The 22406-nt window shown below is 48.0% G+C and overlaps 1 protein-coding gene and 2 long non-coding RNA genes across 3 annotated transcripts; all 3 read right to left on the bottom strand.

The window, feature by feature from the left end:
- Positions 1–9611: 9611 nt before the first annotated feature.
- On the bottom strand, positions 9612–20000 carry LOC112873951 (linoleate 9S-lipoxygenase 1-like). The gene is made up of 8 exons (XM_025937069.1): positions 19593–20000; positions 19221–19495; positions 18867–19113; positions 11777–12016; positions 11491–11684; positions 11045–11397; positions 10627–10920; positions 9612–10424 (listed from the first exon to the last, which is right to left on the bottom strand). Exons 1-8 carry the CDS (start codon positions 19945–19947, stop codon positions 9692–9694), a joined length of 2691 nt encoding a protein of 896 aa, XP_025792854.1. The 5' UTR covers positions 19948–20000; the 3' UTR covers positions 9612–9691.
- Positions 12510–13628, bottom strand: LOC112873953. The gene is made up of 4 exons (XR_003224858.1): positions 13515–13628; positions 13321–13433; positions 12882–13233; positions 12510–12763 (listed from the first exon to the last, which is right to left on the bottom strand). It is a non-coding gene; the product is annotated as an uncharacterized LOC112873953 (long non-coding RNA).
- On the bottom strand, positions 14018–14597 carry LOC112873954. Its single transcript, XR_003224859.1, has 3 exons — positions 14503–14597; positions 14223–14427; positions 14018–14150 (listed from the first exon to the last, which is right to left on the bottom strand). It is a non-coding gene; the product is annotated as an uncharacterized LOC112873954 (long non-coding RNA).
- Positions 20001–22406: the final 2406 nt, after the last annotated feature.

The raw sequence follows: 22406 nt of genomic DNA, 5'->3' as shown, positions 1-22406 counted from the left end.
CAGGAACAAGGAAAGAAGGCCGATGCATGCAGTCGGCCCACATATGAAAAAGAAAAAGAGAAGTACTTTGTACCTAACACATGGAGTCGATCGAATAGCCAATGTATGACCATCGACTTTAGAATCTTAAAATAAATACATGCAGGTTTATCTATTAGAAGTAAGCCTACTGAAGGAACTCATCAATGGCAGCAATGGCCTCAAGACGGACACGATCAGCCTCAGCAATCACTGCTTCATCGTCCTTGTCCACTCTTGACACCAGCTGCCTACTGAAAGCGCTCAGCTCTGCAAGATCTACCTTCAGTTGAGCGGTTAAGGCTGCTGCTTCCTGCTTGGAGCTGACAATAAGATCTTTCTCTTCTTGGATGCACTGCTCAGTTGCCCGGACCCTAGCCTTGAGGTCTTCTAATCCCTTCTCCAGAAGATGAAGCCGTTGAGAATGCATAGATGTATCGACCTTGGCATCCAGAGCCGCCTTCTTTTCGTTAAGTAACTAGCACCCCTTGGCAATGTTGGCCTTCAAGGGGGCTTGAGAGCGACGGGTCTCAATCCTATGACGAGCCTGTTCTACTCTTGCCCGAAAGAAAGGGAGGTGCCCGGTGGGCCAGAGCTTGATCTGAAGGACTGCAGGAAGCTGAGATTTAATCTCCTCAAGAATCTGCCTTACTGCACTAGAATCCTGGACCAAGGCATCGATCGAAGCTGATAGAAGGTCCTTGACATGGAGAAGTTGACTGGCAACACTGGTCGAATCCGGTTGAGGATCGTCGACTTCTAGTATGGCCGAGCCGACAGATGCAGGATCAAATGCAAGCAACTCTGAGAGGTTCAGGCCCTGAAAGAAGGCGTGTGAGTAGGGCAGCACAAGGAAAGATGTAAACAATCTAGTGATAAAACATACCTGTTCTGGAGGAGGAGTAACGACAGCCGATGAAGTAATAATAGGCTCTTGAGGATGCGTCCTTTCTGGAGGAGGAGAGATGACAGCGGGTGAAGCGATGATCGGCTCTTGGGGACTTACCCTTTTAGAAGGAGTGACAGCCGATGAGGCAGCGGTCGGCTCTTGCAGGCATGCCCCTTTCGAAGGAAGGCTGACAGTCGATGAGGTGACAGCAGGCCCCTCCAGAGAGGGACCAACGTCCAACGCGGCGACGACCGGCTCCTGCAGACCTTGAAGGGTGACTGAAGCATCAACCGGTGTTACAGGGCCTTCCAGAGCTTTTAGGACGGGATCCTGAAGGGTAACCAGGGCGCTGACCGGTGCCAGAAAATCTTCCGGAGCTTCTGGAGCTGAGTCCTTTTGGCATGCGGGTTCCTCCCCACTAGAAATGTACACAACGATGGACTGCAAGAAAGGGAAGTGTAATCAAGTTAAAATGTACATGTGCAGAGGATCAACTATGAGAGGGGTGATCCAAACCTGGCCAGCAATTGGAGCTTCTTGACTGGTAGAAGATGGCCCCCCAGCTTCCTTCTGAATTTTCCTGACAAGCATCTTCCTCACCTTAGTGTGGGCTCGGGGGGCAATAGTGTTAGAAGACCGTTTCCGCTTGGGGGTCAACTTCGCGGTGCTGGGCTGGATCTGCATGATGCCTTTTGAAGGGGGAGGTGCGTTTTTGCCAAAGAGAACCACAAGGGCAACTGGCAAGAACTGGAAGTTAGATCCATCATCGTTCTTGGGCTCTGGACCATCCTCCTGCTACAAAAAGAGCAAATGGAATCAGAAAAGGAATTCAGCAAAGTCAGAAGGAAGAACGATGGGCTGACAGTAATACCTCTTCCTCAGGGACTTCAGACTCAGCATGAATCGGCTGCAGCATCGGCCCCAGGGCTTTCCGGAAGATATGGGTCTTCCACATCGACCACCAGTTCTTGAAGTCGATGGCCGAAGAAGTGAACGCTAGGTCAACAGGGATTGGGATGAGAAGGTCTGAAAATAAGCTGTAGCATCTTTGGGTGGTGACGGCGTCAGGCAGGTCAATTCTGTTGGATGTCAAATGATGAAGGAGGAAGTGAGGAGGAACTTGCTCAAGGCCAAACTGCCGGGCTGCTACAACCGGCTGATAGAACTCATATCCTGGTTTAATGATCCGATTGGAAGTACTCATGCTGACTGGGAGGAGGCAAGGGCGAATCATGATAGAATACAGGCGCCAGGTGTCGACATCATCGACAAAATCAGCCAACCTGAAGGTGGCCGGGTTCTCGAAAATTTCAGATTCGGTGTAGGGAAGGAAGATTGGGTTGTTCAGGCCCCTATAGAAAATCCTAAACCATTGTGAAGCATCTGAGGGATTCAACTTGCCACCAGGGAGGCTGTACAAAGCCTAACCGAAGCTGGTGCATCTGATCTGCCTCCCACTTCAGTCCTGGAAAGAGTTATTGGCTAAAGAAGGAAAATTTGGGATGAAGTCCTGAAAGTAAAGGTGAGCCCACAATTGGATGAACCACCAGGGACCACCAGTCCTATATTTTTTCTAGGAAAGAAGGCTCAAAGACATCAGATGACGGTATCTGTAGATTTCTCCAAGGAATAATTTACCAAGGCCAACAGTGTGACCTTTGGCCAGCTCGTATGCTAGAGGGAGATAATTCTTGGTTGGAGCAAGGGAAGGACCACAGAATAGGAAGTGCTCTAACCAAAGGTTCAAGAAAGCTGTGTGTTCCTTCTCTATCATAGGGCTTTTAGTTTTTAGGTGTTGATTCAGGTATGCACCCCAGTTCGTGCACTCTGCTTTGGAAGACAACTTGAAAGGAACTTCAGATAGTCTGTAGGTAGAGGGACAGGTTGATGAGATGTCCAGACCAGTGATCATCATCATGTCCAGAAGGGTTGGAGTCATCGGTCTATGACCAAAGAGAAAACAGTTTAAGGCATCGGACCAAAAGTAGCAGATGGTCTTCAGAAGGTTCTTGTCCTTTTCAAGAGGGTTAGAGACAGGGATAGAGCACCTGCTATCCCTATGGACTCCCATGTGGGCTGGTAGGTGTTCGCCACTCTGTTATACCATGTTACCCAGCCCTCGGGAGGGTTCGACGAGGCATGGAGGCTGTCGGACCCGGAGTCTAGATCTATGTTTTGGCTCTCGAATGGAATTCGATTGGCCTCACAAGCAATCAGATCTACGGGTTTCTCATAAGAACGAGGCTCGAGACAGAAAGAATTGGGGGAAGAAGGATGCGGCAAGAGGATATCAGAAACCTGAAGAAATCCATGAAAGCCAAATAATCAGAGAAAGGTCATTTAATGGCGCAGGGAAACTCGTAATTGCTGCATTAAATTAGCAAAGATCGGAGTCTTACCTTCAGACCAAAGACATGTGCATCGGTGTTCGAAGACTCCTCCATCGGAAACCCTGATGAAGATCGAGGACTTGGGGGATAAATCTAAGGGTTGGCGGTGCAAGATCGAGTTTGTGTTCTAAGGCTCAGGTGCGAGTTTTGTGGCTAGGGTTTATGAGCAAAGGGTTTTTGGAGAATAACTTGGATTCGGGGAATCTTCAGAGATCTGTTTTGCGGAAGGATCTAGATTTAAGTGGAAAATGAAATGAATTGAAGAACTGGTTTGAATCCGGATTGGCATATTTTGAGGAAAGGGACCGATGCGTTGCCATCGACTCTTAACAGATCGGCTTTTAAACGAGTCACGGTTGAAAAAGAAGATCTTATTTACAATAGAGAGTAAGTACAAAAGGGGAGCCGATTGCTCCTAGAGCCGATCTATCGGCTTAATGCTACAGTCTACCACCAGTAGATGCCGGAGGTCTTCCGGTGCTTGGTTGGTGGAGCCGTGCTGACGTCGCTATCGCCGCCGCTGCTATCGACGTCGCTACCATCGTCTCCGCTGCTGCTGCTGCTGGTGAAGCCGCTGTTGTCTTCAGTTTCTTCGTCATCATCGTCGTCATCATCTTCCGACGATCCGCCAAGGAGGATGTTTCCTGCTACTGAATCCTCCTCGGTTGAGGAGGAATCGGATTCTTCTTCCGAAGAAGAGGAGAAGTCCTCTTCTCAGGATGCGTCGTCTTCGTCATCTTCCTCCAGCTCATCACCAAGGAGTAGGAGGAGGTCTTCGCCATCGATCAGGGACTCATCATCCTATGACCAAGATTGGAAGTTCCATTCCTCTGCATCCCAATGCAGGGGGGCAAGGATTTCTTAGGCGGCTATAGGGTTATATTATGGAGTAGGCTCTCGAGTGGATTCCGATTTGAAGGAGATGGCGGAAGAAGCAGAGGAAGAGGAAGAAGCCATTACGAGAGGAAGAAAATCGAGTTAGGTATGGTTGCTAATGGCTGAAGAGAGAAGACGATTAAAAGAAAGTTACCGGGGATAGGTCTATAAAGATGAAGTGGAAGGTGAATCGGCACCATAACAGTTTCCAAGGAGCCTGATGCAGAGCAGTCAAATCCCCTGGAAGTTGAAGAGGCACGCCTATACGGATTTCAGAAGTCGAAGAGGTGAGGCGATTAAAAGGAAAATGGTTTTGGAATAATTATTGTCGAAACCAGGGGGGCATGTGTTATCGCCATAATTTAGACGGGCCAGAAAGGTGGGCCGAGGAGCAAGATGGGCTTGAAGGATAGCCATAATGGGCTTGTGAATCGGACCTTATGCAGGTGTTTGAGGCCAAGGTTGGCCGTGTATCTAGATAGACGTGTGTGTTTAAATAGTTTAGATAGAGATAGTTAAGATTTGTGTCGTGTTGAGTTAGGATTGGTTAGGTAAGGCAAGTCTACAGACTATAAATATGTACCCTGGATAAACAATGAAAAAATCAATCATTCACCAACAACTCTCAGCGCATCGCCACCCCTGTTCTACGGTTTCTCGGGTAAGTGCCGTGCGGCCCCGATCACGCCCTGCGTGATCGGGGCAGCATCGTTCTTCTTATTTACCTTTCGTGTTTCTCGTTCTAAAGCGTTGTTGATGGTGAGTAACACTAGTTATCTTAGCATTTATAGAGTAGCATCGGCTCTTCCATTCTTTAATTGTGCATTGCTTGTTACCTGCAAACGTCCGGCTGCCCCTGTACTCGATTTCGGGTATAAGGGCAGCACTTTGCTCCATTCTTGTTTAGTAGATCCAATCTATTATGGTTAGTCTTCGTCAATCGAGGATTTAGTTTAATATCTGCATGATTAGGCCCTTGGAAAGGATTGAATGTTCCGGTAGTATCTTGGGTACTTTATAATAGCTTAAAAAGGGATTGTTCCGGGAATCGACTTTGGTTTGGTTTTTAGGCCTCTGTTTAGGCTGTTGTTTCATCACCTTTCATATCTGTTAGGCTCAATTACGTGTAGGATGTTCTAATTACGTAGTGAAAGCTTTAATCGTCATAGATTGGATTAGCTTGATGTTTATGGAGCAAGATTCATATCACCCTTGGATATATTTGCTATATTTATAGATCCGATCCGGTACTGAACACTATCGGCTCTTTATAGCTGATACCGGGAATCAGCCGATGAGCAGATCACGCCTCGGACTAATGTTTATACGTGTTTGTGCATGCAGGAAACTAACATATAACACCTTCCTGATCAGGTACAAGGTCAGGTGGCACGCCTAGCAACCCAGAAGCCAGGATGTGTGCCGGATCTCGGGCCGTTGACCGAGGGACCGGGGCCCACCAGCAGTTTAGCGAGCCTCCCGGCTCCTCGTGTTGCCTGTCGCTGCTCGCCGGCGGGTTTCAACCGATAACACACATATTCCTTGGAAATTAGTGCTATGCAGGAATTTGAGCAGAACTAGAGGGAAAACATACCCTTTAATCCAAGGCAAAAGTCATCAACCAATCAGAATGCATCTTTCAGCCTCACATGGATCGAAGGGCCCACCAGGACATGCAACCGCCATAGGACAATGCCAAGCCATGCACCACTGACCTGAGGGCCCACCTGTCAGCCACTTAGCAAAGGCTAAGGCTGGTTGGATCCAACACTGGTTCGGCCACCGGCTTACCTCTTCCACGTGGCGCCTTCCCATTGCTGCTCAATGTCGGTTCTCCAAGGCTTCACTTATTTGCATGGTAGGAACACCCCCTTGGACACACCTATAAATATGAGGGGAGAGGGAGGAGGGGTAGAATTAGAACACACCTCAAGTTGCTCTCTCTCAAGTTTCTCTCTTGCTTAGTCCATAGGCTAGTGTAGTTTAGGCTGACGTAGCTCTTCTTCAGGTTCCTGAGGTTGTCCAGGAGTATTCGGTATGGGTTTTTGCTCTTCCTCTCCTATGTAATTCTCTGATATCTTTAATAGAGTTATCTTCTAGATTTATATACTTGCATGGTTTATCTTCTGCAGTGTCAGACATGTATGCTATGATTAGTTTATATTCATACCTTATACCTTGTATGATTAGAAGAGTAGATCTTGTGCCACGGCAACTGTTCTGGTATTCTTATGTTTGCTCTAGTATGATGTCTGTCCATCCAGAGGGTGGGGGTTCCGCACGGGATTCTAGAGTATCGCTTGTTAATGTAGGCATGGTGTCTTGGTTAATTAGTGTTGCCAGATGCGGTCCTATCCCATGGTTTGTTGAGGTAGGCGGCAGATGGTGACAGCCCTATCTGTCCAGCGTAACCCTCCCCGTTCGGGTAGTGGCTGTAGGAGGTCCATAAAGCCGAGTTGGTTGGCGGCTCCTTTGCTAGTCATGTGCAGTTCTCCCGATAGTGCCTGAGAGCCTATAGCTGAGGATAATCATGTGTATGTGTATGAGTGTATAGTATGAGCTGTATATCTAGATAGAAGTACAGAAGTCCCGAATAGCTTTCTTCTTCCTTTCTCCCTGCCTAGGCCTTTCTTGGGTTTGAGCTTGAGTAACTTGTGTGTCACAGTACCTCATTATCCATATATTATCTTACCTCTATTTATGCAACTGAATATTTAACCACGAATTGATCATCAACTTACCTATTCTATAACCGCCGTAAATACGACACCCGAGATTACTCACGGGTAAAATGCTACAACGGTGTTTCATGCGCTTGCAGATTTATTTGTGACGTAAGAAACGCCAATACTCTCTCAACCAGGAAAGTCTGGACAGGCTTCCCAATGGCAAGTTCCTTTGGCACAAAGACGCCCGTCAAACCCCTCATGAGTGCCAGGCACTCCACAGCCGTGTGGCCTAGGAAGATGCCAAATGACTCCGCTACAAGGATCGCAACAAAGAAAGTGGCTCTAGGGAAACCGCAGCCACGACAAACGAAATGACTCGCCATGGCTTGATCTTGACGAACCCTCCAGCAAGTCAGCAGATGATTTCCAGGATGCCAACAGAACCATACACTTCATCTATAGAGGGTCAAAGACCCCAACCTGTCGGCCCCAGCTCAAACTTCATCAATGAGAAGTCAAATCGGTGTTCAACCACCTAGTTGAGTATCTGCAATGGTATGTGGTACCCATCACCTTCGACAGACATGATCATTGGATCCATCTACCCAACCCAGAGTCGTATCCACTCATGGTTAGCCCAGTGGTTAGCATGGTGCGCCTCTCCAAGGTGCTTATCCATGGAGGAAGCAGCCTCAACATCATCTTCCCGAAGACTCTCGAAAGCATGGTGTAGGACATGACCACCCTCGTCCCAACTAAGCAAGCCTTCTACAAAATCATCCTTAGTTCCGAGTCAACCCTAGTCGGCAGAGTGACTCTTCCCGTCACCTTCGGCACTTGGGAGAATTACACACGAAGCATATCCACTTTGAGGTAGCTGCTTTCGAGACTTCCTACCATGCCATCCTTGGAAGGCCCGCCCTTGCCAAGTTCATGGCAGTTTCCAACCACACGTATCTTGTCTTCAAGATGCATGCGCTAAATGGAGTTCTCTTCATCTATGGAGACGTTAAAACCTCTCACTCTTGTGAGACGGAGAACATCGACTCAGCAGCAGCCCTAGAATGTTCCCAAAACACCATACTTCTTGCCAACTCTGTAAAGAACCTTCCCCGGTCGGAAGTGTCCATCCCCGATAACATCTCAGCAGGGCAGCCTCAGCTGTAGCCCGACCATGAGACCAAGACCATCACAATGCAGCCTGACAAACCGACCAAGACAACTCTAGTCGGGACCGGACTAACTCCCAAATAGGAAGACACGCTCACCTCATTCCTCTACATCAACTGGGACATCTTAGCTTGGAATCCCACTAACATGCTAGGAGTGCCGCGGGAGGAGGCTGAGCACTCCCTGGATCTTGATGAGAAGGCTCGACCTGTCAAGCAATGATTGCGCCGCTTCGTTCAAGATCGAAAGGAGGCCATTACGGTAGAGGTAAACCAGCTCCAAACTGCTGGTTTCATTTGAGAAGTTACACATCCAGATTGGCCGGCAAACCCAATCCTTGTAAAAAAGAAAAATGGAGAATGGAGAATGTGTATCAACTACACCAATCTCAACAAGCACTACCCTAAGAATCCCTTTTCTCTTCCACGCATCCACCAGGTCGTTGACTCTACGACCGGGTGCGTTTTACTATCTTTTCTTGACTGCTACTCAGGATACCATCAAATCATGGATTAGGAGAAGACTGGTTGGTGCTACCACCTGTACTAAAGGGTCCTCCGCGGGTTTGTTTAAAATGAAAGCATCTCTTTCCCAATCACAACTGATGTGTAGATGAGATGGTAAGGAGGGTACGCGCGAGGTAAGAGGTCCTGAGTTTGTATCCTAGGAACCGCACGCACGCGTATTTCGTATGAAAAATCGCATGACTTGTGACTTTAGTACAGGTTTGATACCTGTTGGTGTTACCAACCGGTACTCACATCGTTAGAATGACCGCTACTTTGATTACGTTGCTATAAAACTCTTGACCTAACATATGTATTTTCAACACGTGACACATAAGCTGTCTAACTAGTATGGCCGTTTTATGGTAGTGGTCATTCGCAACTCACAAGTAAATCATGGTAAGTGGGCAAATATATAATGACTGCTCGTGAGAAAATAAAGTACTCCGTTCGTTACTACCCAAAGTATCATATAATGCAAAAAGGAAATACGGTGAGACGTCCAATTTGTAGCCTGTTGATGAAGGAAACACTACTAGAAAACACGGCTAAATATCCATCCTAAAAGTACCAGTATGAAGATGATCCGGTACTAATTCTAGTATTAGTACCAGGTCATCTTCATGACGGTACTTTTGAGGTAGGTCAAAAGGTTTAGGGACCTTTTAGTACCAGGTGGTAACACCACTACCTAAGGCTAGACAAAGGTACCGGGTAGTACCGGGTGGTAACACCACCCGGTACCTTTGTCTAGCCTTAGGTACCGGGTGGTGTAAGGGTACTCCACGGTTTACTTCAAAAGAAAAGCATCTCCCTCCTAATCACAACTATTATGTAGGTGAGATGGTAAGAGAGGTACACGTGAGGCAAGAGGTCACGGGTTCAAATCCCAACCACCACAACTCATGCATGTATTTTGCGTGAAAAAGTCGCGTGACTTGTGATATGCGCGGGTGCGGGCCTCTTCCTAGCAGTTTAATATAATTTTTTTAAAAAAATGCTTTGGCACCGGTCGTTTTACTCAATGTCGAAGGTCGAGACTAAAAAGTCTCGGCCTTGCAGCATCGGTTCAAGAACCGGTGCCTGAGACCATTTCTACCCGGTATCCAGGCCCATTTTCTGTAGTGAAAATGCATGGGATCAGAGGCCGGGCTTGGGCGGCAGACGACCACCTCAGTTGGTGATGCTATTGGGAATGCCGCGGGCGACAGGCCCTGGCTCCCTGGTTGGCGTGAGCATGTTGTAGGGCACCTCCACCGGTCCAGCCCTGTTCTTCAGCGTGGGGTCGGCGTTCCTCCTCTGGATTTTACCTGCGACCACCTCCAGCCTTTCCTGGAAACGCGCCAGCGCCTCGGCTGCACGCTGCTCGATCGTCCACAGCTCAGACTCCGGCCGCTGTCCCAGGAACACGTCCCCCGTTCTCGCTAACGACTTGGCTGCCATCCCCATGAGCGCCAGCGTCTCATTCCTCGGGGTGATGCTCCCCAGGAACTCAGCCTCCGTCACCACCGCCCCGGCCTCCGGCATTGGGCGTGAGGTGAGGGTTGGGCTATTCGGCACGAACCCCTGGTACCAGTACTGCCCCAGGCCGACTGCCGCGTGGAACGCCGAGCCCAGCCAGATGATGATGGTGCACGCCTCCACGAGGTCAGCGAGGCAGTCCATCGCCGGCCACCAGTGCGCGTCCTGCAGGTCGCCGTGCCCAACGTGCCTCACCTCCCTCCACCACGCCTGAAGCTCACTGTCGCTCGTGACCGCGCCGTCGTTGAGGTAGTAGATGGCGCAGTAGTCGGCGACCCATTTCTTGATCGCCATCCAGATTTCGAGACCGTCCAGTGCAAATGAGTAGTCCTTGATCAACAGCTCAAGCTTCTCTGGGTTATTTGGATCACCTTTTGCCACACCTCTGCAAATGTAATTATTCACCCAATAAATTCAGAAGTAGGGTTAGAATTCGTGGAAATTCATAATTATTTTTTGATACGTATCTGTATCTTCAATACAGTATACCATCTATCTAATACTGATTTTAAGATCGTAAAGTTCAAACACATCTTATTTATTGTTTTTAATCAAGAAACATTTTGGAACTGAGTTACGACATATACCTCTTGATGAGATCAGCCGGGAGAGCCAGCGCTGTGAAGTTCCAGTTCGTGTAGGCCTTTGAGGACATCTCCATGGCGTATTTGCTTGGAAGATAGGTGACCTCTTGTATGCCACGGAAGATGTCGTCATTCTTCCTTCGGTCACCTGAACCGAAGATGATCTGGCGTGCGACGGCATTGACGTGCAGGGTGTTCCGGAAATGTGGCTTCAGGAGCTTCTGGACGGGGTGCAGCACGCTCAGCTGCCTGTTCGTTGCAATCACGAGCGGCTCCATGGTCGCATGCACGTTGAGCCTGCAACGATCACATCAACACTCAAACCAGCATCGTGTACGTATTGCGAGTTAATTTGCCACCGCCTTTTTACAGGAAGGTACGGTGCTGATAGCCTGACACATGATCTATGCAGCGTGCGTACCAATGAATGACGAAGTTGTTCTTTGAGGTATCATTCGCGGTGGCGTGGGCTTTGGCGAGGTCCCACGCGGTGAACTTGTTGGCCGACAAGATGTCGTCGCTGGTATCCGGTGGAGTGTACACCGTGGTGACAGAACCAAGCTGCTCGTCGTCCTGGTGCGGTGAGCTCAGCTCGATCGCCAGCGGTCGTAGCGTCGAGTCATTGTTCAAGAACAGAAGCGTTCGAGCGGCATAAGCCTTCCTCGGAGAGATCTCACCGATCTCCTCCTCTCCCGGCAGCTCGTTGATGCGCTTCAGGTATGGCATCACCCAATCGTGGTGATCCACAACGAACAATCTCCCGTCCTCCAGAGCCTATATATATGTACATGTATAACGGCATACAATTTTTTGTTTGGAAAACAACGCATGAATTGTCTCGGAGAATTGCCTAGAAATCAATAGTACCTGCTGGAGTGTCATGCCACTCATGTTCTTCTCAATGTGGCCTTCCGTTATCTTGCTATCTTGGTCCCCGTAGGCGGTCCGATCAAGGTCGCTGGTGAGTGGAAACTTGGTGACGCGCTTGATGCACACCGGGTTCGTCGCGGCGAGCATCTGGCGAGCGAATTCTTCATCTCTCCGCCAACTGATTGGATTCACTGCTATAAAAGCGGAAATGATTCTATCTCTGTAGAGCATACTCGATACTGATTCTAAAGACAAGGTTTACAATGAGGCAATTTTGCTTTACCTGAAATAACCTGTGGGACGGGGAATTTTGGCGCGGCGGCACGGCTGTTGATGACTTGCTTGGCCTTAGCGAGCCGACCGACATCGTCAAGGCCAACAAGGCTATATATTTCTGCGATGGACTTGAAGTGGCCACCCAGGTTTGGAAGGCTTGGCGCTGCGATGACGTCAGTACCAACACGCTCATCGCACGGGACGTAAATCTGCTGGTCCAGTGGAACTCTGGTCACTGTGTGAGGATCTGATGCACAGTTGATGGAAATCAGGTGGTGTGCATGTGCATGGTTAAAGAGCCAGCATCTTATTATCACTACAGGAAAATAAACCGTCGGAAGTTACGGCTTAAACGTCGAAAGTTCAATAACTTCCGACGTTTAAGCCGTAACTTCCGACGGTTTAGCGCTAAGCCGTCGGAAGTCAGTTGGACGGGACTAAGTCGTCGGAAATTTTCGACTTCCGACGGCTTAGAACAAAACCGTCGGAAGTTTCTATACTTCCGACAGCCTGGCGAAACCGTCGGAAGTTAGCCTGGCAAACGGCAGCTGACGGCCGTCTGTTAACTTCTGACGGTTTGCCGTGGCCGTCGGAAGTTTGAGGCGTTTAACTTCCGACATCCGCTCAGAAACCGTCGGAAGTTAAGGTTACCCAGCAAACAGACCAATTTAAAACCCCAAAACCAACCACATGCATTACGTACAATCAAATTTCGTCCATAATTATAATTCATGATCAGAAATTGCAGGCAAGTACACAATTCATATATCCACATACGTAAACTTCAGAGGTTCATAATCAAAGTTCACAAACTTGATACAAGTATCATATAGAACAAATTCATAGAACACTAATGTTTCACTTAAGTTTGGCCGCCTCCATCACCTGGTTGAACTGATCCGCCACTTCCAATGAATTGATCCGCCCAATTCGATGTTGGATCAACGTGTGAGTCTCCCGGTGCCGCTAGGTTAGGTGGTGGGGTGTGAAAAAGCTATAAAAGATAAATGGACAAGATTAGTTTGAAAGATAACTAATTGGATAATATTTATTTAGAGTGACCATATTTTGCAATGACTATGAACTAACATTTGAATCGTTGAGTATCATACCTGAGGTGAAACTGATGGCCAACCGGCCTGTGCAAAAGGTGGAGGTACCAGTGGTGGCAGTTGTATATTCTGTTGGGTCTCTATTTGCTGAAAGATCAAATTTGTCAGCAAGAATGTAACTTAACCTAAGTTGTAACAATTAAGATTTACTTGCAGTATTGCATTCTGTTGTGCAAGTTGAGCTTGGAACCACTGCTGCTGTAGCTCCTGTTGTCTTACTCTTTCACACAGCCTTACAACCTCCGCGCTGTCGTCGCCACTACTTGTGCTGCGACTTGCTGACCGCGACGATCCCGCTCTTTGACGCGACGGCACCTGACTCGAGTCAACGACTTTGTCGAATAATGGATACCTACAAATATTGACCAAATATAGCAAATTCAAAATATGTATTTTTGCTTAAATTATAAAATTAGATTGAAATTTAAAGAAATCTAACCGGCCATGAGGTTTTCCACCACCACTACTGTAAACGGCCTCAGGATCAATAGGCGCGTTTCTCCAATCATAACCCTCTCCATGGCGAGCAATCATTTGGTCACCATATGCCGCCTTCAAATAACAAAATCACACAGTTACATAAGATTGTTTCATGACAACTCGATAGTGCTAATTTTGTAAATTTAGATATACCAGACGCTCTGTAGCCACCTGAGAGCATAACTGATCTGGATTTGTAGGATCACGTCCTCTATGACCTTCGAGGTAGACCTGAATATCACTCGGCGCTACACCTGTGCGAACTTCCTATACATACAACAAAAAATTAAAGAAGCATGCATTGATAAATGAAATTAATAGAATTCACTTCAAAGAGTTCACTTACAATGTGTTTGGCTAATCGGAAGTGCCCATCACCTCCGTAGGTGTGATAGGACTCAGTTCCACGATTTCCTCTATTTCTGTGGGAAATGCTTTTGAACTCATCCGTGGTCCAATAGTGACATAAGGCATGATAAGCCTCCTCACGTGTGGCCATCCACGGAATCATTTCCTGCACAATAATATTTCGTTTCAAGGTAACAAACAGAATCATAGTAATTGCAACTTGCAACAGTTTACCTCGTGGTATTGCTCCTCAGTCAAGTAATATTTTCCAGCATCCCGTTTCTTCTCAAATCGTATCCCTTGAGTCTGTTCCAGATAAGAAGCAACAACCTGAATTCTGGCATAAGAAATCATATCTCTAACCACAATGTGTGCGTTATGGTGGAACACACGTCTGGCATGATCATCATAAGCTCCCTCCTCAGGCAACTTGTAGTATTTCTGCAAAAATTTTACACAATCAGTAGCCATCGTATGTAGAAAATTAAATCAGTTACATAAGAGCAATCATACCCAAAACTCAGCCCAAACTGCCTTTTGGGTATTGCCGAATGTTATGTTGACACCATATCTATAATAATTCCAAGATGTAGCAGGGATCCGTTCACCAGATACAAGTTCTACCATTCCAGGCCAAAGCATACGGCATATGTTACCTAAAATTTTGTTCACTTGTCTTAAATGACCAACACCTGGGAAATTAGGCTCAAACCAAGACCTACAAGTATATAAAATAATTAGAATCAATTCGGAATAAGGATTATGTACTAAAATATAGAAAAAACATACTAACCCATCTCCATTCGGTGTGATCACGCACTTTTCTTCTTCTCGTGGAGGTTTAGGCAGCGGAATCCAACCAATCTTCGACCGCTGCCTACGTGTCCGATCCTACCCTCCAGATCCTCCAGCTTCTGACCCTCCAGCCCCAGCCCCAGCCTCTCCAGCACCTGCCCCTTCATCACCAGCTCCTGTCCCCGCAGCACCAGCACTAGTCTCTCCAGCTCTTGACCCACCAACTCTTGACCCTTGACCTGCCAGCCCTCCACCAGTAGATCCTTCAGACCATCTATCCCAACCACCTAAGTCATTCTCCCGGCCCGCCTCGTCCGACTCCTTGCTACTTGTCTCCTCTTCCGTCTCCTCTTCACTCTACAAAATACATAACATATTGCAGTAATTATATTGAATCTCAAAATTAGAATACACATATAAACATTACATATATACCTCATCTCTCTGGAACGCAATCTGCCCCTGCATCTCTGGAGGTAAGTGTTCCAGCAATTGTCTACGCCTTGAAGCTCTCGCAGAAGTGCCCGCAAATAGATCATCATCTTGTCTCTTTGATAGCTTAGTGCTTTTCATGAAACTCTTTGCTAGGTTTTTTATCCTTTTTGACATCCTGTTAAAAAAAGAAGTTAGTACATCAATACAAGTATAATTAATAGTACATATAAATAAAGGAAATATAAGGTATTTACTTATCAATCATATTCAAAATTAGGATCAAGTTGTTTTGTACGCTTCGAAGGACGCCAAGTAACTTTTTTCTTCTTTGGCACTCGTTTTCTTTTTGGAGGAACTACTACATCATTTTGATCTTCCACTAATGCATCTGACAACAACTCTGTATCTATGTTGAAAGAGCTCGGGAGTTCATCTTCTTGATAAATTTCTTCAAACCCTTCTTGCAAATTTCTTTGATAATACACCTGATCGTCAGCGATGTGTATCCGTTCACGAGGATTGACCTTGTACACTACCCACCAGTCTTTTAGATCCCTGCATGGGTACGACATATAATACACCTGATCGACTTGGTGAGCGAGCACAAATTCATTGCACGCACGTGTTCTGTTCTCATGTCGTACTTCTACCATACCGAATTGATTTTCTCGAGTGCCGTGATAGGGATCAAACCAATCACATTGGAAGAACACTACTTGAAGATTGTTCGGTCCCGTGAAGTCGTAAACAAGTATGTCCTTAACAATTCCATAATAATTAATCCTCCTTTCTCTATCATCCTTTGTCGTACAAACAACTCCAGTATTTGTTGTGGCTACTAAAGGATGAGTAGATTCAAATTTTGTCGAACGAAACCGAAACCCATTGATATCATACCGACCATAGCTTCTAACAGTTACTATACCAAGCGACATCTGACATAAATCCTTGTGTATGTGGGGTATTCTATCATATCGCACTGTCAATTATATGACTCAATTAGATATTTGAAACATAGTAAGAAAAAATATCATAGAAAATTATAAATTCTTACATAATCCCGGAACCAATTCAGAAAATTTGGCTTCCCATCTCTACCATATCGAAGCATGTTTTCATATTGCTTCGAAGAAAATTTACGCCTAGATGACCAAGTTTGCAATTCAAATTCCCTGTTTGTGAAGTAAACGGATGAGATATCGGCCACGATAACTAACAGCATAAATTAAGTAAAAATTAATCTTACTTGAAATATGGAGCCATCTCATCAATATTAGCATACATGTAGAGCAAAGCAGACAAATTTTACTCACGATCAGGGTCACATCTTGTAGAGGCTCCAACGGTCTTTCCCTTGCACTAGAAAATTGAAAGATCACTGCATCGAACTTCTTCATCTAGATGGTAATGCAACTTAGGTGCATTCACATTGTGTTCCTCTGCAAAGTATACACTTGTGAAGGATGATATCTCTTTGTACTTAAATTCTTCCGCAATGCATCCTTCAACTCTTCCTTTATTGCCAACCATTGCACTAAGCTTTTTTAACGCTCTTTCAATATGATACATCCACCTATACTGGACCGGACCAGCTATCTTAGCTTCATATGGAAGGTGGACAAGTAGATGTTGCATTGGATTGAAAAAGCCTGGAGGAAAAACTTTTTCCAACTTGCATAAAAGTATTAGTTAGGCATGAAACCATACTTTATCAGATGTGAGGACAAAACTTTCCTAGTCTGACAATGGCAAATACGACAACGGCTACATGGGCATCTCACATCATTTCCATTCTTTGACATAGCAAAAGCACGCTTAACAAATTCCTCCGTATTAGCTATCCATTTATCTGACAAATTAGACCAATCTTCGTACATCCATCGTCGATCCTCACCTATACTTTAAGTTAAATAATTGCAAAGTTAGAATATAGTTATCTTGAGCGATTAATTTTAAATTAGATATATCATAATTATAAAGCTTTAGTTACTAAACTTAAGCAATTAGGATTTAATCACTATAATATGCATATCAAATACAATATTTTATTTAACTTCCGACGATGCTGCACTAACCTGGACGGCCGGGGGTCGGGTGGCGACGGGCCGGGCGGAGCGGCCGGGCGGCAGGGGGCCGGGCCGCGACGGGGCCGGGTGGCGCGGCCGGGCGGCGGCGGCGGCGGGAACGGGCGGCGGCGGGGACGGGCGGCCGCGCGGCACGGACGGCGGCGGTAACGGGCGGCGGCGCGGCCCGGGGGGCGGCGGGGATGGGCGGCGCGGACAGGTGGCTTGGACGGACGGGCGCGCGCGCGGGCACGGGGGGCGGGGGCGGCGCGGACGCGGACGCGGGCGCGACGGGCGGCGCGCGCGCGGGCGGGCGTGGGGGGCGGCGCGGACGGGCGGCGGCACGGACGCGGACGCGGGCGCGGGGGGCGGCGCCAACGGGCGGCGGCACGGCGGGCGGCCCGGGGGGCGGCGCGGACGGGCGGCGGCGCGGGACGCCGGGCGGCCGCGCGGCCCGGGGGCGGAGGCGGTGGCGCGCGGGCGGGCACGGACGGGCGGCGGCGCGGCGGGCGGCTCGGGGGCGGCGCGGATGGGCGGCGGTGCGGGAGGCCGGGTTGCCGAGCGGGCCAGGGGGGGGGGACGCGGCGGCGCGCGCGCGGGGCGGACGGGGCCCGGGGTGGTGCGGACGGCGGCGCGGGCGCGGACGAGGCCCGGGGCGGCGCGGACAGCGGCGCGAACGGGCGGCGGTGGGGACGGGCGGCGGTGCAGCGGCGGGAGTAGAGAGAGATTTGGGGAAAAAAACGGATGGATGGAGATAACACGAGCCCGGCCGCGGGGGGGGGGGGGGGGGGGTAACGGCGTGCCACTTAACTTCCGACGGCCCGACCTAGGCCGTCGGAAGTTACTTAACTTCCAACGGCTCTAACTATGGCCGTCGGAAGTTAAGTAACTTCCGACGGCTCGCTGTCTGGCCGTCGGAAGTTAAGTAACTTCCGACGGCTGTCTCGTTGGCCGTTGGAAGTTAAGTAACTTCCAACGGGGCCGTCGAAATTTATTTTGGCCGTCGGAAGTTTGCCGTTTTCCTGTAGTGTATTAGTAGGGGAGTTAGGTCTTCTAACCGAGAAAACAGAAGTACTTTCAACTTGGAAATACTCTACCAGATCTGGGTTCGCAGCAGGATTATTCTAGTCATTGTTGTAATTTCTATCTTAGATCTTGATAGTTTTGTAATTGTGGTCACTAGCTAGGGCATTGCCAAGCTAGCAAATATCTCTGCCAACTTAAATTGTAGGCCATATAGTTAAGTGTTCGATCTTAAAGAAGATGATGATGCTCCAGATTTAGAGTGTTTGACTTCATGATCACCAACCAAAAAACATTTATTCATTTCGATCTACCCAAGGGATTAATATCTACATATAGGTGGCAGCATGATCTACATCGATCTATGCGGAATTCAAGAATGAAATCATGTCGTGTCTACTAGACTCTGAACGAGATATAAATTGCTCTCATACATATATGTTGAAGATTTATTTTTTGCCATTTCAAAAGTTTGGACCACGTTTTTTCTATTTGCTTTAACCAACTTGTAATTTAAACGTTCCCTCTATTCTTAATCCTACATGCATGTCCCTACCTTTCAGACGCGAATACAATACAAAGACGTCCCCACGCTGCCCACTTGGTATTTGTTTCCACCGATCTTTGAGACTTCGTTCTTCGACTCATCTCTCGCCATTATCTTGCTTCAATAATATGACACTTGACCCTTGGTGACCCTCTACAGCCATTGCTAACATGACGACACCAATAATTTTATGCACGTACGAGATATATATCTAGTTCCCCGGAACATGACAAAAAGACTCTAGGTTATCCAAGTCGCATCGACGTACGAGACGTGATACCGATCGAGCTCTACCTGTCCGAGTTGGTGGCCTCCCGGTCTTGGTGCGACGAGGGTACGGGTACTCCCAAGATCCTCCCAGTGTGGGCCGCGCCAAATCCCTGCGCAGGTCAGGGTTCCCCAGGTCATTGTACAGGGCGTAGTCATACACACGATCCCACTCCTGGAACGCCCGCTCATCGGCTCTCTCTCCCCGGAGAAGGGCGAGCTCATCTTCTCTGTACCCGAGTAGCGGCCTCGGAGTGTTCTCCTTGACATACGCCTGCAGGAAAATTCCCAATTACTGTCAGAAATGTTGGGTTATTGGGTGACCACGGCTGCTGCTCGATCATACTAGCGTGTACTGAACTACTGATGATTATTACGGACGTCGTTGGTGAAGAAGAGGCGATACGGGTGCTTCCCGACGGGGTAGACCCATCCGTTGCAGGCGAAGTCAACGGCGACCCGAAGCCCAGCAGCGGCCGAGCAGTTGAGCACCTTGAGGTAGACGGGGAAGTCGGAGTGGTTCTTCACAACCACCGCGCCGGGCGCGCCCAGAGCCTCGCGCCATGCCAGTTTCACATCCAGCTCTGTCTCCTCGCAGCCGCCGAGGATGGCCTCCAGGACGGCCTCTTCCCCCCTCACCCCGCGTCCGTCACCTCCTGCACCAAGGCGCACGCGTCAGCTCAGCTCCTCAGGCAAAATGCGCCCAACGAACTGGAAACTGAAGAAACTAAATGTGTAGTTGTGTTTGTGTACTGGCCACCGTGGCGCTGACAAGCTGGAAGGAGAGCCGGAGCTGGTTGCTAGGGGCATCCAAGAAGGTCTGCAAAAGCAGCTTGCCTCCAACATACACGGTGCTCGTGGGTGAGGCTCCTAGCTTCGGGCCGGCTAGGTGATGTGGCTTTTCACCGGCGGCCGGAGTAGCTTGATGGAAGCTGTTGCTGCTGGGTTGCTGCTTCTGCCGACGTGAATGGGCGGCGGCAAGAACCCGCGCTGGCCGATGAGTGGGGATCGGCCATATCGCCTTGGACCGCGCCATCCCTGCGCCCGCGAAGGATGGGCCATGGGAGGCGCGGCAGCAAGGGCTAATCTGGCTGGGAAGGGGCTGCATAATGTCCACGGGCGTCACAGGGTCGGCTGTGTCTGTGTGGATGCAACGCTAAGTGCAATGTGCTTTGTGTGTTCTGCCTGACAGGTCTCAAAGGTCTTTATATAGACAGAGGGGTGCATAAGAAGTGGAGATTCCTTTTGGAAAACCTACCTAGCTAATGAGTTAGTTTGAAGGATAATTGGTGACAGTCTGACAAGATAATTATTGGTGACAGTTTGAAGGATATATAGCTATATCCAACATCACGTAGTTGTACAGGGCTTGAGGAAGAGGATGAACTAATCTACCACCGTTTCCATTTCCTCTAAGCTTGTGCCTGCCTGCTTGGCATAAAAGTGAGTGAGGTGTCATCAACGAAAGTTCAACAGAAGAGCCCCAGTCTATCTCTTCGTCAAAATTTTATTCACATGATTTTCACTGGGAATCAATGATTGTGTACATATATGTAAACATACATGATTAGAATGGAAAGTTGAAAAGCCAATCATGTACCCAATTGGCGATAGGTTTGTGCTATTTCTCATTGAATATATATTGTTATCAAATAGGCGAAATAGCTGAATTGATTTCTCAACTTTTGCCTTAGACTCAAATCTGTCCCTCAACTATGAAAATGACGAATCTAGTCCTCAATCTTTCTATTTTCACTCAATTTCATCCCTAGGCCTATGCAGCATGCCATGTTGGCATAGCTAGTCAACAATGGGTGACATAAAAGTTAGTCAATAGACATAAACTCTTTTACCGTTGATATTGTTGGAGTTATGGGCTTGGCCCATTCATTCTAATCAATACAATAAAAGAATTTAAAGCCCACTATTAAATGCTAGGGAATCAATAGCTTAATTCCGTACCGGGAATTGAGAAGGATCTCAACCGACTTAAAGGGTGGACCTCGCGTACACCACTTGTGAAGCCGGTAAGAGAAGGACGGTGAACCACACGCGCGCGCGCTCGCTCGCCTCGCCGAGGCCGAGGCGAGGCCGGATGTGCGGTGCGCGTGCGTGGCCGGACGAACGTGACGTGCAGGTGCGACATGATGTGACGTTTTGCTGTAAAGAGCATTGAAACAGAGAATTAATGTTGACAGTAATGACTGGACAATCAAGGCTCTTTACGACGTCTAGGTTCGTTGAACCTGAGGCACAATAACTGCCGCTCATCAAAGTCATTTATGATGTCCAGGTTCGTTGAACCTGAGACACCTCACGCCTATATAAACCACCACCCCCTCCTCCCATCCTCACTCACCTCAGCACTCATCCAGGTTCTCCTGCTTAGGAGACCTCTCCCTTCTCCCTCAGCTGCTTTCTGCCATTCCCATCGCTAGTGCTGCACGCATAGCTCTAGCGAGAGCAGGCCCCCGGGACCTCTGCTCGCTGAAGGTCCTGCACGGGACGCGGGCAATCAGGTTTTTAGGGAGCGTCTTGACGCGACTGCTCGCTCCCTGAACGATTACTTCATCTACTTCCCAGCGTGACCGTTCGTTGGAGCGACTACTTCGTCTACTTCCCGGCGTGACCGTTCGTGGGAACGACTACTTCGTCTACTTCCCGACGTAACCGTTCGTGGGACTGCACTGCGAACTTCTTCCTGCATCGACATAGTTCGGCTACTTCGAGCAAGGCCAATCGAATAGCATGTCTATTGCAGCTGGTAACGGCGCAACCGGTGCCCCCGGCACTGGTCCCGCCTTGGGGTACTTACTAAACTTATTATGGTTTAACTCTTTGTTTATGCTTATTAGTAAGAATAATATGAACACATGCACATATCTTATTCACCCATTATCACTCATTTATATCATGAAATTGCTAGTAATATTTAGAATTAAAATATACCGAAAATTGCCTAGTTGTCTAACAATCCAAAAACCTGATTTTGTTAATAGGCTTTCGGTATCTAGCTTTGCTGCATCAATCAAACCACCACCTTTTGATGGTTCAAATTATAAACGTTGGCAAAAGCGGCTTATACTATGGTTAACACTATCGAGAGTGATCCATGTAAAAGAGGGTAAGCTTGAACAGTTCTCTCTAGAGGAAGGGAGTGCGTTCGATGAGGCTGATATCCTCTTTCGAGGCTTGATCATTAGTGTTCTCGGTAAAAACCTGGTCGATTCTTATATCCGGCTGCCAACTGGCAAAGCATTATGGGATGCTCTTGAGGCTCAATATGGAATATCTACCGCCGAGAGTGAGTTGTATATCATGGAGCAGTTCCTTGAATATAGGATGGTCGAAGATCGTTCTGTGGTAGAACAGGCTCATGAAATACTCTGGCAAAAGATCTCAAAAATTGAAGCAAAGAGTCCCCATGTGTGTTACCCAATAAGTTTGTGGCCGAGGTATAATCTCTAAGCTGCCACCTTCTTGGAGGGACTTTGCTACTTCTCTAAAACACAAGAGACAGGAGTTCACCATAGATGGACTCATAGGGACTCTTGATGTTGAGGAGAA

This window comes from Panicum hallii, chromosome 9, assembly GCF_002211085.1.
Source record: "Panicum hallii strain FIL2 chromosome 9, PHallii_v3.1, whole genome shotgun sequence".
NCBI classification, from domain to species: Eukaryota; Viridiplantae; Streptophyta; class Magnoliopsida; order Poales; family Poaceae; genus Panicum; species Panicum hallii.
The sequence above is the reverse complement of the archived record's forward strand: the minus strand, read 5'-3'. Positions and strand labels throughout refer to the sequence as shown.